Genomic DNA, 16,281 nt, shown 5'->3' with positions numbered 1-16,281 from the left:
GTTAAGACTCTTTTTGAGCTGGGCCAGCACTAGGCTCTGAGGATGCAGAGATGAATCAAACGTGGTCCCTGCCCCCAGGATTTGATCTCCAAACTTCCCTGGTCAAGTGTTCTATTAGTAAATTAGTAATGTTTCCTACTAGTAAGACATTTTTTAATACACACTCCCAACATGTGTTTGTGTGTTTGTTTGTTTTTAAATCCTCACCGGAGGATATTTTTCCATTGATTTTTAGAGAGAGTAGAAGAAAGAGGGAAAGACAAAGAGAAACATTGATGAGAGAGAAACACATCAACTGGTTGCCTCCTGCACAAACCCCAACCAGGGCCTGGGCCGGGGAGGAGCCTGCAACCAAAGTACGTGCCCTTGACCGGAATTGAACCCAGGACCCTTTGGTTCACAGATCGACACTCTATCCACTAAGCCAAACTGGCTAGGGCCCAACATATGTGTACTTACTTATAAATTATATGCATGTAGTACATATATAATTGCATGACAAGCTAACTTTTATTGAACATTTACACTGCATTATTAGGTCCTGCTTTCTATGCTTTATACGTATTAACTCACTTAATCCTCAGAAAGCCCTTTGAGAGAAGGTGTAATACTATCCCATACTACAGGAGAGGGAACTGACATGCAGACTTAAGTAACAAAGCCATAAGACTAAAAAGTTTTAAAATGTTCTTCCTAAGCCCCAGTGGCTCATCTTGTGCACCACCACCCCCCTTGGAGACCACTGCTCTGGGGGCTCCCAGACCTGTAAGGGCTGGTACGGTGTGGTCAGTACTTTGAGGAAGGGGAGTGCAGGAAGTTATGGGAACCCAGAGGCTGGGAGGTCAGGAATGGCTTTTGGAGAAAGCGATGGCTGAGTTGAGTCTTAAAGGATGCGTAGTAGTTCCCCAGAAGAACTAAATTGGGAGGGAGGGATAGCACATGTAAAGGCCCAGAGGCAGGAGAGCATGGTGTCCTGGGAGCTGCAAGTAGATTAGCATGGCTGAAGCACAGAGTGCCAAGGAGGTGGGTTCCCCTCCCAGTGTTGCTATGAGGTTCACACAAGGTGATAGATATGACGGTGCTTTCATGTCCTCATTGAGGGAATAGACAATCGGTCTGCTGCCTCCTGGGCAGCATCCCAGCTTTTTGGTCCTCGGCTGCCAATTCCCCTATAACCCAGATGGCTGAAGGGGCCGCTCTGCCCCTTCAAGATCTGGTTGAACTTGGCCTGGACCCCAATCCAGAGCTTAGGAGTACTCTGAGCCTTCCTGTCTTTCCCACACGCTCCCTGAATTCCCCCTTTATTTCCTCCAGGCTACAGTTTCCATGACCCCATCCCCTTCATCCTCTTTCTCATGTGAGTCTCCATCAAAAAACAAAAAGTCCAATTAAGCCATTCATTTCATGTATTTAGTCAATTTACTGAGGATCCAGATATCTTGAGATCACATCACATACCTCATGGCTACCTGCATCCCCCAGATTTTCTCATTCAGCCTCCAGAGCCTTCCCAAAGCCCTATGTTCCCAAAGCCATCCGTTGATCCTCCCTATACACAGCACCCACCTCCCCGAAGCTCAGTTCCGTCTCACTCACTGACACATACCCACGCTCTCCCTGCCAGGATGGCTTTCCTTCCTATCCCCACCCTCCAACATGCATGCACTCACTCTAGCCCAGCCTGGCTTGCTCCAGCCTGCTCCCCAACCAAGCCCAGAAGCCGTCCTTTCTTTCCTCTTCCTCCGGCCACAAGCAGTAGTCTCCTCTGCGGAGCAGCCACGCCAGCCTATGGTAGCGGGGGAGCTGGTGGCGGGAGACACGCTCCAAGAAGACCAGCAGCAGCAATGGGGGCCGGGGGGCGGCCAGCAGGAGGGAGGTGGCCAGGCGGAGCTCCAGGCGGCAGCGTGGGGTATGCAGCGCCTGGCAACTCAGCACGCAGAGCGTGACCTGGCTGTTTGCCATGCTCTCCACCACATTATCAGCCACGTCCTTGCCTGGCTCGAAATCCCGCTCAGGGAGGCAGAGGCGCAGCCCCCGGCAGCCCTCCAACGAAGGCAGCAGCTCCTGCACCACCCAGGCCTGGTCATGCCTGCAGTGGGACACAAAGACGTCATAGAGGAACCTCTTGCCCTCACCCTTCCAGCCCCTCAGGTCCTGAAGCCAAGCCCTGAATATGGCCTGGAGATAGAGGAGCCAGGAGTTCCTGGCTTCCTGTAGGAGGGGCAAGGAGATCAGCAGAAGCAGCAGGGCAGAGCTGCCCAAAAAGAGGCTCAACTCCAAAGTCCTGGGGCAGTGACTCCAGAGAAAGGGGAAGAGGGGACGCTTGGGGTGGGCCCCGGCTTCTGGCTGGCACAGCTGGGTGGATGGTATATGCACATATGTTCTGGAGGACCGCTCAAGCCAGGGCTCCACCCAGGCATTGGCACACTGGCAGGCCAAGGACGAGCTCAGCACATACACGTACTGTGGCATCTGGGGACTGTGCTGCTGGAGACTGCCGTCCAGCACGAGGCCTGCCTCCCAGTCTAGCACCAAGACCTGGAGACTTCCCAGGCCCTGGAAAGTGACCGCAGACAGCGTCTCCAGCCCCGTTTGGGCCACATGCAGTACCTGGAGCCTGGGCAGCTCCCCCACCAGCTCCTCCAGCTGCAGGCGGCGGGGCTGCACTCGGGACCGCAGTCTCTGCAGCTTCAGCTCCTGTAGACTGGGCAGCCCGGTGATGCAGCAGGGCTTGGGGCCGTTCCCGTCCCCCTGTACCCTCAGATACTGGAGCCTGGGGAGCTGCCAGAGGAAGAAGCTGGTGGTCTCATGGGAACAGAAGCCCTCCAAGCTACTGCCAAACAGGGAGAGTTGGCGAAGGGCAGGGAAGATCTTGGTGACATTCTGGGTCCCCAGCTGCAGTCCCCAGCCATTTAGTGTCAAGGTCTGTAAGGCTGGAAAGACAGGAGAAGCCAGCTCCCAAAGCTCCCCGCCTGGAACCGCATGAAGCTCCAAGCTGGTCAGCCTCGTGGGCAGGGACAGCGCTGCCCCAGAAGAGCCAGAGGGGACCAGCAGTCTCAGGTCCTGCAGACTCTCTGGGCCCCAGAAGTCCCAGGCTGGGCTCTGCACAATGTGGGTCTTCAGCAGGTTGAGGGTGGTCAGTGCAGGCAGAGGAGCCAACCAGCCCTCGCTCAGGGCCTCCAGTGGATTGTTACTCAAGTCCAACATCTCCAGCCTCCTTAAGCCCTGGAATACCTGGCCCTCCAGCCAAACCAGCTGGTTTGTCTGAAGTAGCAGCTCCCGCAGGTGGGACAAACAGGAGAAGGTGGCTGGGGCCAGGCTATGCAGCCCGTTGCTGGACAGGTCCAGGGCCTGCAGTCCTGACACAGCTCTTGTCTCATTCGGGCACAGTGCGGCACTGCGTAGCTTGTTGCCAGTCAGGTTCAGTCTCTGAAGCCTGGGCAGGGCAGCCAGCAAACCTGGTGGCAGGCCCATTAGGCCACTTCCCTTAAGACTCAAGCTCTTCAGGCTTTGGCAGGAAGCCAGGGCCTCCAGAGCTATGTGTTCTATCCGTGTCTGTCCCCGTCCCAAATTCAGCTCTTGCAGCTCGAAGTGGGCAACTGTCCTGGCGGGCAGCTCGGCCGTGTCCGTGTATATCACAGACAGGGCATCCAGCCTCTGCAGCCCCAGTCCCATCACTGCAGCTGCCTTCATCTTCGTGTTGTCCAGTTTTAGAGTCCCCAGCTTGAGGCCCCGGAGGGCCCCAGGACTGGCCATCTTCAGCTGATTGTTTGACGTCAAGTCCAGCATCTCCAGAGTCCAGGCATCACCAGAGGAGGAGCCAAGCACCAGGTCTGGGAAGATGTCGGCCAGCTGCCCCACATTCTCAAGGCAACTCAAAGTGATGGACAGCCGCCGAAGGTTGGGAGGCAACCGGACACCCGAGTTCCCATCCAGGCAAACGCCCGAGAAAGCCAAGTACTGGAGGGAACTCAGGTTGCCCAAGGCATCAGGGGGTAGGAAGAGGTCTTTCAGGGGCTTCTGTATGAAAGACAGCCACTGCAGCTGTCCCAGGCCCCGGAAGGCTCCTGGCAGGATGTGAGTGAGATGCAGGTTCAGCCCCAGGGCCTTGAGGCCAGGGAAGTGGGAGAAGGCATCCGTGGGCAGAACCGAAAGGGAACCACGGAGACAGAGCCCCTCCACACCCTGTGGCACAGCCTCCAAGGCCTTTGTCACGTTGGTCACCCTGGAGCATACTGCAAGGAGGGACAGGCTGGAGTCCAAGCGGCAGAAGAAGAAACGGGAGACCAGATGCAGCCTGGAGCCTTCGGTCACTAAGCAGTTGGAAATGGTCCAGCCCGAGATCAGAGGAAGGAACAGGAGCAGACCAGGCAGCAGCAAATGTCCACCCATCTCTGCACCACGTCTGCTCTACAGACAAGCAGAATCAGAACCTGACTCTGCTTCCCTCCCTTTCCCAGAGAGGAATCCAAACCCCTTCCTCCCCATTCACACACATATATCCAGTACTCACAGCACGGGCAGGCTACACCGCACCGGGGACCCAGGAGGGTCTGGAAGCAGGGTCTGAGGGCCACAGTGCTTCCAAACTAGAACTGCTGGGAGGGTGGGGCCAGACTAAGAGATGCTTAGAGCAGCGGCTCCAAGGGTCAGGGAAGGCAGAAGTGCTCTCGTGAAAGGAAGGGCCCGGTCTCACTTCTCTGCTGTGAGGAAGTGAGCATTTCTGAGCACAACATTTGGGGCCCAAAGCCCAGGATCCCACTCTGCCGTGGTCCTGAGCCATGCACTGGGCTTTAGCTTCCTCATCTGTAAGCTAAGCATACTGGTTCCTGCTTCATAGGATTGCTGCAAATTACATATAAGTGTCAGAATGAGGGTTCTCTCCTCATCATCCCCTTTACTACTTCCTCTCCTTACTTTAGAAAGGAGGTCTTGAGTAAATCAGGATTTTTAAAAAGCAGATGTTTTACAGGCAAAATAGTACCTCAACATGGTGCCTTCATGGACATCTTTAATGCTCCACATGGAATGTACCAAAAAGCCCAAGATTTATCCAAGAGGCGTCTAGGGCCCCATTCCTGCCCTTCCAGGCTGGGGCTAGGAAGAACGCTCTCCGTGGCCTCGACCTTGACATGCACTACCAGGATAGAGCCAGGACCCCAGGGGAGAACAGAAAGAGAAAAAGCAAGGTGCTTTATAGTGATCTCAATGCATAAACTATTCAATATCTGATCATGATTTTAAACAATAATAAACTCAGAAGAAAAGCATCTTCGTTGAGGTTCTTTCTGTCTCTACCACCTTCTTCCCTCCCCAAACGCAGTGATCACCTTGTCTGTGAGTTCTTAACTGGTCATCAAATAATAATCTTTAATCAAACAAGGTATCGGTGATTTCATTGCATAATGGTATTCAGGTAACAACACTAGAATTCTCAATGAAAAGCAGGAACATTTGACCCCCAGCTCTACCAACAACAAAAGCAGTGGCTTTGTTTGCCTAAGTGAACTTCCGTTGTTATCCCAGTTTTAAATATTTTTCATGTAACTCCCATTTCTTACACCTTCGTAGGTACTAGGCATCCTGAGAAGCACTTTAAACAATGTAAGCCCAGAAATGTTTTATTTCCCAGAATCCTTTTTAATCCTATATAATAAAAGGCTAATATGCAAAGCGACCAAACATGGAACAACCGATCACTATGATGCACACTAACCACCAGGGGGCAGACGCTTAAAGCAGGAGCTGCCCCCTGGTGGTCAGTGCTCTCCCACAGGGGGAGTGCTGCTCAGCCAGAAGCCCTGAGCCATGCTTACAGCTGGCAAGCGCAGCAGCAGTGGCGGGAGCCTCTCCCACCTTTGTGGCAGTGCTAAGGAGCAGCGAGCAGGTGGGTGGTAAGGAGCGAGGGTCCCGGACTGCAAAAGGGCATAGGCTGGGCTGAGGAACACCCCCCCCCCCAGTGCACAATTTTGTGCACCTGGCTTCTAGTAATAAAATAACTAACAGTTGAGAACATACTATATGCCAGTCATATGCTCTCTTTTCACTCTAACAACCCAGTTTGTGTGTCCCCCTCACCACACACACTTTCCCCAAATGGAGAACTGTGGCCCACGGAAGTTCAGCAGGTTCCGAGGTCGTTCGTTTCTTCTTCTGTAAAAGGTGAAAATGCCCCAGCTGTTACTTCCCCATTTGGGTTTCCAGGGGACAGTTGGGGTTTGACTGCGAGTTTCTTTCCTGTTATTGCCCGTGTGGCTGTGGTGTTTCAGGTGTAATTCACAGGCAGCCTGAGTAAAGGATGCCCTTGTTTCGTGTCAGGGCAAACATCACAGGACAGAGAGAGGAGTCTAAACAAGGGCCACAGGATGTGGACATATTTTCACGGATGCACAGAACAAATGGGAATCCAGCCAGGGCGGGGCCAGACTAAGGAAGAGCTCCCTGTAGTCCTGCAGCAGCAGCAGCCCTTCTGGGGAAGTGAAAGAGGTGGGCCCAACAGTGGCCCCGGCTCTTCCATTGTCTTCGTGGAGGTTCTTTCTGTGATGAGGAACAGAAATCAACTCAGACTCCCCCAGGTACCATCTGTTGGGAGGAATCTCCTGGAACCCTCGGTCAGCTGGGCCTGGAGAAGGACTGAGGAGTAGAGCAGTCAGAGACCTGCCAGTCACTCCTGTCTCCCACCTCTGCTTCAGCTTTCCCCGCCAAACCACCATCTCTGCTTCTACCTTCTCATGGCTGACTATGGCCACCCCATCCCAAGGAAACACCAGGCCAGCTTTGGGGGGTGCAGAAGATCCACCCCTCCCTGCTCTAGGCACGTGTACCCTCTTCCACCTGCTCCCACCACCCACCACATCTGCTGGAGGTCCCTCCTTCCCTGCTGGCTTTTATGCTCTTTCTCCACCCCACCAGGAGCCACTGAGGGAGCTCAGAGGGAAGAAGAAGCCAGCATCTTCCCTCCTTGGGGACTTCTGAGAAATCCCTTTCCATATGGCTTCCATCTATGTCGTGACCTTGCTGGGATACTCTGCTTGGGGACGAATGGCTTTCTCCGCAGATCGGGGAGAGAAGCAAAATGTTCTCTTGCTCAGTATAGCAGCGGTTAAATCCCCGAAAAGGGCTTGCAGGTTGGGCTGTCAGGAGCCATTTGGTCCTAGTTTCTCAGTGTTCCCTTTCCTTTTGGCCTGCAGATTTTATTGTTTAGACTGTCTTTTATTTTTTTTAACAATGCGTACAAGGCCTGTTAGATATTCGCTCTATTCCCTCACTCATGTACAGTTATTCTGAGCTGCACAGGGTACCAAAGCCAAGGAGGCAGAGTCCCTGCCCTCGGGAGGCTTGGTGGTAGGTGGGGGAAACAAACCCATGAAAAGAGGAGTGACCCGATGTCCCTGGTTTCTCCTGCTAGCAGACCACACTCCCCTTTAATGCATATGCAGCAATAATCTGAACCCTCAATCGCCAAGACTTCAGGAAATCTCTTTCCAGGTTTCCTTTCCCAAGGATCTCTGAGAATTCTTACAAGTTCTTCCTATTTGTGGTTGTCACTTGTCACCTCTGTCTGCCCTACTAGATCCCTGGTGTAGACCTCTGCAGGGCCTCCCCTCCCCAGACTCCTTCCCATTCAACTTTGTCTAACAAAGCCATGTTCCCAGGGAACCCCGTGCTCCCGTCTCTCCTCTGTGTTCCCTCCCTAGGTGATCTCATTGGTCTCATAGCTTTTACATACCATCCGTCTGCCAATAACTTTACAAATCTATATCACCACCACTGACTTCTCCCCTAAGCTCCAGACTTATATCCAACTGCCTATTTGTTATCTTCATGTGAAGGCCAACCGGCCATTGAAACTTAACTGAGACTGAACCACATCCAGCATAGCCAGGGGTGAACCTGAGGAGGGGCGGTGAAGGATTAAAGAAGACAGACAAGAGAATACAGTTGGGGCTAGGTAGGATCACTGTGCCTGGATGAGGAAACGGTGACACAGCCTGTAAGCCAAAGCTCTATTTATAGTCAGATCACACAAAGCAAAACAAGGGAAAGATGTTTACAATGTTCTTGCGAATTTCAAATCTGCTTCTTTCCTGTTGTTGCCATCCTCTGCCTCGTTTTGGCAGCACTTGCTGCACCTCCCGCAGCCACATCTCTTAGCTACCTAGGAACAAGGGAGGACTATAAGGTCAAGCTTAATTGTGCTAGGAGGGTTCTGCCCTCCAAGCTGGGAGTTGTATGTGGCTCTGCCACAGGTCAGTCTGAGGCTTGACCCAATAGCCGCTCCCTACATGAGACCAAACAAACTCCTAATTTTGTGCCCTGCTATTCCCACCCCAACACGCTCCCCTCCAAGCTTCTCAATATCAGGGAACAGTGCAGTACATAGCATGACACTTGCCACTTAGTGGCTCAATCTACAAACCTGAAAGGCACTCCTGATTCTTTTCTTTGCGTATGTGTGTGTATGTGTTGGGAGGTTGTTTGTTTTGTAGATATATGTGTGTCTGTCTTTTTATTAATCATGAGTTAATGTGCTACAAAACTAATGGCTTTACAGATGGGTCACCACTTTAGGAACTTTCTGCCTGACACAAACAATTCTCCTAGACTCGTGGTTGGCAAACTGCAGCTTGCAAGCTACATGTGGCTCTTTGGCCCCTTGAGTGTGGCTCTTCCACAAAATACCACGTGCGGGCGTGCATGTACAGTGCGGTTGAAACTTCGTGGCCCATGCGCAGAAGTCGGTTTTCGGCTCTCAAAAGAAATTTTGATCGTTGTACTATTGATATTTGGCTCTGTTGACTAATGAGTTTGCCGACCACTGTCCTAGGCCATTTAGAAGTTCTGCTCTCCCATCCTCTTTTCTTAGAAGATAATATGACTTTGAACCTAAAACAAAATAAAACACTTTGCAGTTTTTCCAACGATGAAAAAAAAATAAGACCATAACATTGTTAAGAAGAAGAGGAAAAAGAAGGAAGAGGAAGAAAACAAAATAGAATTTAAGAGTAAATCATTAAGTCAAAGTAAGCACTGAGTTGAAATAATACAAGCTCTATTACCAGAGCTACAAAGCACAAAAGCAATGGAAATTTTCATTTATTCACCCAACAAATGATAGCCTACTATGTGCTGGCATTGTTCAAGCATGTCAAACTCATGGCCAGCAGGCCACACACTGGCCACGAGTTTGACATGCTTACAAGTGGTAGGGAATGAGCAGTAAACAAAACATAAAATCTCTGAGCTGTGGAAAATAATTTTAATGGGAGAGGAAAGACAACTGTACGTAAATATGTAATATGTATTATGATAATTAGTTCTATGGAGAAAATAAAGCAATGAATGAGATCGCAAGGAACAAGGAGTGGGGATGGAGTTGCGATTTTAAGTAGGGTGGTCCAGGAAGACCTTTCTGATGAAGTGACGTGTGAGCAGAAGCCTGAGAACATGAGAGAGAACCATGCAGCTCTCTGGAGAAGAGCACTCAAGGCAGAAGAAAGAGCAAGTGTGAAGGCCCTGAGGAGAGTGTGTCTGGCCTGTTAGAAGAAAAGCCAGGAGGCTCCAGGGTGGCTATCCTGGAACGAACCATGTGACCCAGAACCTGGCTTAATCTAAATGTGGGTGCAGAGATTCCTTCTTTCCTGATTTGCCCATGCCTCTTCAGTGCCAGGAACCCTTTTCCCCAGGTTTACTGAGAAAACTGAGCCATAGGACAGGAACTGCTCGACTCCTCACCCCATCCCACACCCACAAATATAACCACTTCACCATTCATCCTAACTGCCTTTCTCTCACCTCAGAAAAGATGTTTTCCTTTCTGTTCAAGGTTCATCTCAAGAGCATCTTTGCTCTTGGTCCCCACACACATCTTCCCTGAGAGCTGTCTCTACCTAGTACTGTGTACTAATTCCTCTTTCCTACATCCTCAAACTCTCCTCTACTAAAATAGTCCTCCTTGCCTGTAAATATTCTCAAAGTTCTACCAATTGAAACATAGCCAACTCTTTTGTTCTAGATTTGGCTATTTCTTCCTCTTTCGTTCCCTTCTCCTCCAAGTAACTCAAAAGTGTTGTCTTACAGTCTGGCTCATATCCTCACTTCTAATCCTCAACCCATAATTTGACTCCTGCCCTTCTGGGACCACAGGAACTCTTAAAATGCCAAATCCAACAGGCACATTTTGTCCTCATCTTACTGGATTTCCCTACTACATGGAACCACTTAGTCCCAGTTCCATCCTGCATCTCTTCCCCCAAGGTGAGAGTACCCGAAGCAGGGCCTTTGACTTGCCCTCCGTGAGCTCTGTTCCCTCTTCCTTTAACACCCTCCAGAGTTGTAACAGAAAACGTGGCTGCCCAGCTGGACTCATCTGTCCCCAGCCTCCCCTGCAACTGGATGTGGCACTATGAGTTCTTGCCAATAGGATGTGAGCAGAAATTATGTGGCAACTTCTTGGTCTTACCCTTGGTGCTGTGGACCTAAAAATGGGAGGCTTGTTTGAAGACAATAACATCAGCCCACCAATCCGGGGCTCAGACAGCTCCTTGGAACAGAGCTGATCCTGCTAGGCATGGACTACTCACACGTGGGCTTTTCATGTGAGAAAGAAATAAACATATCTCATTTAAGCTTTTGTATTTTGTAACTTTTCGTTATGGCAGCCTAACCTGTACTCTAAGTACTATAGCATTGACTTAAGCGCAGGTAATTCATAGGCCTTTTAAAACATACCCTACTCTCAATCCTGACCCTCCTGTTACACTCTCTTAACCCCTGTACTTCTCCTTCAAAGCACGTGTCATAACTTGTGATTAAACAAGTATTTGTATAATGTAGTGGTCACTATTGATTGTCTTCCCAACAACTCTCCTCCTTTCTTTTTATTGCACAGGATCCTGATTTTATTCAGATATTCATTCTGTAAAAAAGATAAGCCTAGACTGATCAGAGTCTCTCTATTATATTTTGAACTAAGGAACAAGTAATTAGCCATTTATCAAAAGGACCTAAGATGGAAAGTTCACAATGTAGAAAGAGCCAGTGAGACTACAATGGACCATGTTGGGAACCAAGATGCTTGGGAAACCAAAACTAAGAATGAGAGTGACCAGCAGGTAGGAAAGAAGTGGGTATGTGAGATGCAGGCAGATAGCACCTGTGCATTGCAGCTGATGGAGACATGAGGTCATCTGGATCTATAATTATCTCCTAGTTTTAGTCTTTGTTCTTGGCTTTCCATAGACAGCATCTCCAATTATCCCTAAAGTGCATCCTCTTTCCCTGGGCTAGCAAGAGTTGTTTCCCACAATCAAGCAGGCCTGGATAAAACAGTAACTTTGGGCAAACCTATTCCACAAATATTTTTTGAACACCTATGTCCTCGGCCTTGTTGTATACCCTGGGGTACTAGGGGAAAAACAAGATGGGCAGCCTAAAGCATCTCTCTGAGAAGCAGAAATCAAATATATCACTCCTCTACCTGTTTATTATTATTCAACTAGAGGCCCGGTGCACAAAATTCGTACATGGGGCACGGGGTGGAGGCGGGGGGGTCCCTCAGCCCAGCCTTCACCCTCTCACAATCCAGGACCACTGGCTCCTAACCCTCCCCTGCCTGCCTGATCGCCCCTAATCGCCTCTGCCTGCCTGCCTGCCTGATTGCCCCTAACCACTCGCCTGCCTGCCTGATCACCACTAACCACCTCTGCCTTGGCCCCCGCCACCATGGCTTCGTCCGGAATGATGTCCGGAAGGTCGTTCAGCTCTCTGGTCTAAATAGCATATTATGCTTTTATTATTATAGATTGCTTCTAATTGATCTCAGAATAAAGCCCTAAATCTTTATAGTGGTTTCCAAGGGAACCCTGCATGATCCCACTTCTGTCTACTTTTTGAACCTCAATTCTCAGTTATTTTGCTGCTCACTTCACTTTCAATTGTATCAGATCACTTTCAGGCCTCAAAATGTGCTGCCTCATTGAGCCTGTACACAACACACACTCCTCCATCTGCTTGAATGTGGTGAGCAAAGGTCAGAGACAAAGGCAATGATAATAACACTACCACTCGGTGAGGCTTATATATACTCTCTATATATTATTCTTAATCTATCACAAGGTGTATTCTGTTTTCCCCATTTTATATATGAGAAAACCAAGGCTTCAGCAGTTTATTTACTTGCTTCAGATCACATAGTGAGGACATGACGGAGCCAAGATTTGAATCCAAGCCTGTTTGACTCTAAAGAACAGCCTGTCTCTTTGCCATTCTTTAGAACTCATCTTTTGGCACACAGACTTGGGTTTGAATTCAGGGTTCCAACGCTTCCTCAGTGAGTGGCCTTGAGCAAATCACTCAATCTACTGAGCCTTGTTTTCCTAATCTGTAAAATTAGACCCTACCTCAGAAAGTTATTGTGAGGTTAAAATGAAAGAATGTGTATAAGTACTCATCACAGTGTCTGGCCCAGTGCATCCAATAAAGGAAGATAATGTTGTTTCATTATCATCAGCATTACCTTCTTCAAATAGCAATCTCTCCTTTGCCCTGTCCAGGTCAGAGCTCTGCATCTTGTCACAGACACAACCTAAGAGCTGCTTCTCTGCAGGGTCTCCTGGGGCCAGGCCTGCATGAGTCTGTGGAAGGAAACTCGGGCCAGCAGGGGAATGGCCTGTAATTGATCCCAGTTAGGGCTGGGCAGGCTCCGTCCTCCTCGGCTGGGGCCTCAGGAAGTAGGCCGCTGGTTGATTTATGTCCCAGCTGCACCGAGGATGACCTGGTGCCCTCTCTACGTGTTCCAGCAGCAGACAAGGCCATAAAAAGGAATTGGTGCTGCACGTTTGTCCCTATCAGGGCCAACATGTACACTGTTGCACCCAGCTTAGGTCAATCCCTGGCAGGACCCTTCCTGGGAAAGGTTGGTGTGTGTGACCACCCAGTGCGGTCAGGCCACTGGGGGCTCGGGGACAGTGGACAGAAGGGAAATTACAATAGCATGTGTGCTCTCGGGCTGTAGTGATCATCTACTGTGAATGACCCCAACCCACATCCTGAACCTACAGCTCCCCCCAGCCTCAGACCCCGCTACCCAATGGGCTCCTGGATGCTTCCTCCTGCATACCCCATAGGCCCACAGCTGAACTCATGCTGTTCTCTCTTCTCCGCCACTTCCTCCCTGGCCTGGTGCAACATCTTTGTATACCTCCTTTGTATACCTCCTTCGTACTCCCTGTTTTGTAATTGGGACAACTTCCCACAGATTTTATCATTATCTGTGGCTCGGTCTGTCTCCTCCAATAGACCATGAACTTAGACACAAAACAGTGGGCCTGATTCATGTCCACACCTCCGATGCCTAGAGCAGAGCCTGGTGCCAAGGGTGTTCCATAAAACTTTGATGAATGAATGAGTGAATGAATGGATGAAGGAATGAATATATATAAATGAACATAAATGAGTCTCTTTCAGGGAAATTTTTAAATAAAGAACAGGGCTTCTAAGAGGGACACTTCAAGTTCCACTGGGAATAGTAAAGTTAGATGTTAGCATCTTAGAGCCAGAATAACCATATTAATTGCAGACTCTGATCTCTTCAGAGTCTTAGTCTTAGACCAAAAGAGGTTAGATAACTTTCTGAAGCTGAACAGTGATTTAATGGCAGAGCCTCTGGACTAGCCTCCAAACCTCCTAACATTATAGTCTGGAGCCTTTTCTTCTCTCTGTACATGCCTAGCTTACACAAGCTCCTTGCAGATTCCTGAGTTTGGCTTCTAAAAATAGACTATAGCAGGCAGAGGGTACTCTAGACCATCTATAAAGTTTTATTAACAACATGATTCATAGAAAAACTGAGTCAGCGTCTCAGAAATTTCCAGTTCTAAGAGCAAGTGTAGAACATATGACTGTGTGCTCCTTATCCTCTCTAAGCCTCAGTTTCCTCATCAGCAAAATGAGAGCCATAATAGCACCTGCCCTGACAGGATGCCTGTTTTTCTCTTTAGGCTCTTGTGTAGCTGGTATTATTATTCCAACCATTTGCTGAGCTCCTTATCTCTGCCCATTGCAATGAGACTGGCAGTGCCTCTCTGAGAAGGGAGGGGGGGAAGGCACCTCACTGCCCCCTTGGTATCAGCCTAAGTCATTGTTTTCCTTTGGCCAATGGAATCCTATCTAATAAAAGAGTAATATGCAAATTGACCATACCTCCACTACAATCCCAAGCCACGCCCACCAGCCAATTAGGAGCGAGTATGCAAATTAACCCAACCAAGATGGCTGCGGCCACGGAGCGAGCAGGAGGCTTGGGTTTCCCTGGTAATGGAGGAAGCCAAGCTTTCCGCACACCCTGGCCGGCCTAGGCCTCCACTCAAGGCTACAAAGTTTCAATTATAGAAGATAAATAAATCCCAGATACCAGAGCCTCCGCTTGGGTCACTGGGGGGTGTGGCCAACCTGCAAACCACCACAGGCCCCTTGCCCAGGCTGCCCGACACTCCAAGGGAACCCTGATCCGGGACACCCTTCAGGGAAAACCAGCTGACCTCCACCTGTGCACAGGCCTCTATCCTATATAATAAAAGAGTAATATGCAAATTGACCATCACTCCAACACACAAGATTGCTATCCCCATGTGGTCAAAGATCCTGCCCCCATGTGGACACAAGATGGCAGCCACAAGATGGCCAGCAGCGGAGGGCAGTTGGGAGGGACCAGGTCTGCAAGGGAGGGCAGTTGTGGGCAATCAGGCCAGCAGAGGAGGACATTTGGGGGCGATCAAGCCTGCAGGGGAGGGCAGTTAGGGGTGACCAGGCCAGCAGAGGAGGGAAGTTGGGAGCGACTGGGCCTGCAGGGAAGGGCAGTTAGGGGTGACTAGGCCTGCAGGGGAGGGCAGTTAGGGGTGACCAGGCCTGCAGGGGAGGGCAGTTAGGGGCAAACAGGCTGGCAGGGGAGCAGTTAGGCATCAATCAGGCTGTCAGGGGAGTGGTTAGGGCAGGGGTGGGCAAACTTTTTGACTTGAGGGCCACAATGGGTTCTTAAACTGGACCGGAGGGCCAGAACAAAAGCATGGATGGAGTGTTTGTGTGAACTAATATAAATTCAAAGTAAAGGAGTGGAGGGGAGAACAAGAGAACCCTCCGCTCTTTCGGCTCTGGGGCCTACCGGGATCGGGCCTAAACAGGCAGTCGGACATCCCTTGAGGGGTCCCAGATTGGAGAGAGTGCAGGCTGGGCTGAGGGACACACACACCCCCGTGCACGAATTTCGTGCACCGGGCTTCTTGTCATAATAATAAAAGGCTAATATGCAAATGGTTGTCACACTGTGACACCATAACGACTGATCAGCAGGGACCTGAGGCTGCGTGGCGCCCAGCAGGGCTTGATGGGGGACCTGAGGTCATGCCTCCCACCCGGTGCCAGGCCAGGGAACCTGAGTCTGCACCTCCCACCTGGCGGGGCTTGACGGGGTTGGGGCCGGCTGGGTCTGGGTCTCGCCCAATGGGGGTGGGGCTGGCCGGGTCTCGGTCTGGCGCGATTTCAGGGCACGTGTGGGTGGGTAGGGACTTGACTCTGGGTCCTGTGGCGCGCCCCAGACTCTGACAGGAGGGAGATTTTCATATACATTTTACTAATTTTCTTTCATCTCTGACACTTCTATTATAAAGAAAGGACAAATAGCAATATTAAAATATGTCCTCTAATTAATTCCCTTTTAATGTGCACAAATTTCATGCACTGGGCCACTAGAGTAAATATAAGTGACCTATGCCACATTCCAGCAGAAGTTTTTCGAGTCATTGCAAGGTTCAACCATTTTCCCTTCCATCTCTAGAATGACACAAGGGCTGCTCCTTCAGTCTGAGATAGACAGTGTAGACAGAACAGAACCTCAAATGACCTGCGGTTGTCATTTAACATGCGTGAGAAATAAACCTTTGTTGTTGGCATGTTGGCAGCTGTTGAGGTTATAGGGGTGATTTCTGCTGCATAGCCTAGCCCAGCCGTGGGCAAACTACGGCCCGCGGGCCAGATCCGGCTGTTCTATCCGGTTCTCTTGCTCTCCCCTCCGCTCCATTACTTTGAATTTATATTAGTTCACACAAACACTCCATCCATGGTTTTGTTCTGGCCCTCTGGTCCAGTTTAAGAACCGATTGTGGCCCTCGAGTCAAAAAGTTTGCCCACCCCTGGGTCCTAGCCTATGCTGACTAATAATCTTTTGCTTATACTATAGGCAGACTCATTTGGGACACCTTAAAGGGGAGGATGGGTTTTGTGGTA

The 16,281-nt window shown here is 50.1% G+C and overlaps 1 protein-coding gene across 1 annotated transcript; it reads right to left on the bottom strand.

Annotated features, from left to right (window-relative positions):
• Window positions 1–1,671: 1,671 nt before the first annotated feature.
• LOC308242922 (toll-like receptor 12) lies at window positions 1,672–4,392 on the bottom strand (the record flags this gene model as incomplete). Its single annotated transcript, XM_080657745.1, has 1 exon — window positions 1,672–4,392. One exon carries the CDS (start codon window positions 4,390–4,392, stop codon window positions 1,672–1,674), a length of 2,721 nt encoding a protein of 906 aa, XP_080513871.1.
• Window positions 4,393–16,281: the final 11,889 nt, after the last annotated feature.

Source organism: Plecotus auritus, assembly GCF_963455305.1.
Source record: "Plecotus auritus genome assembly, chromosome: 2".
In the NCBI taxonomy this organism is placed as follows: domain Eukaryota; kingdom Metazoa; phylum Chordata; class Mammalia; order Chiroptera; family Vespertilionidae; genus Plecotus; species Plecotus auritus.
The sequence above is the reverse complement of the archived record's forward strand: the minus strand, read 5'-3'. Positions and strand labels throughout refer to the sequence as shown.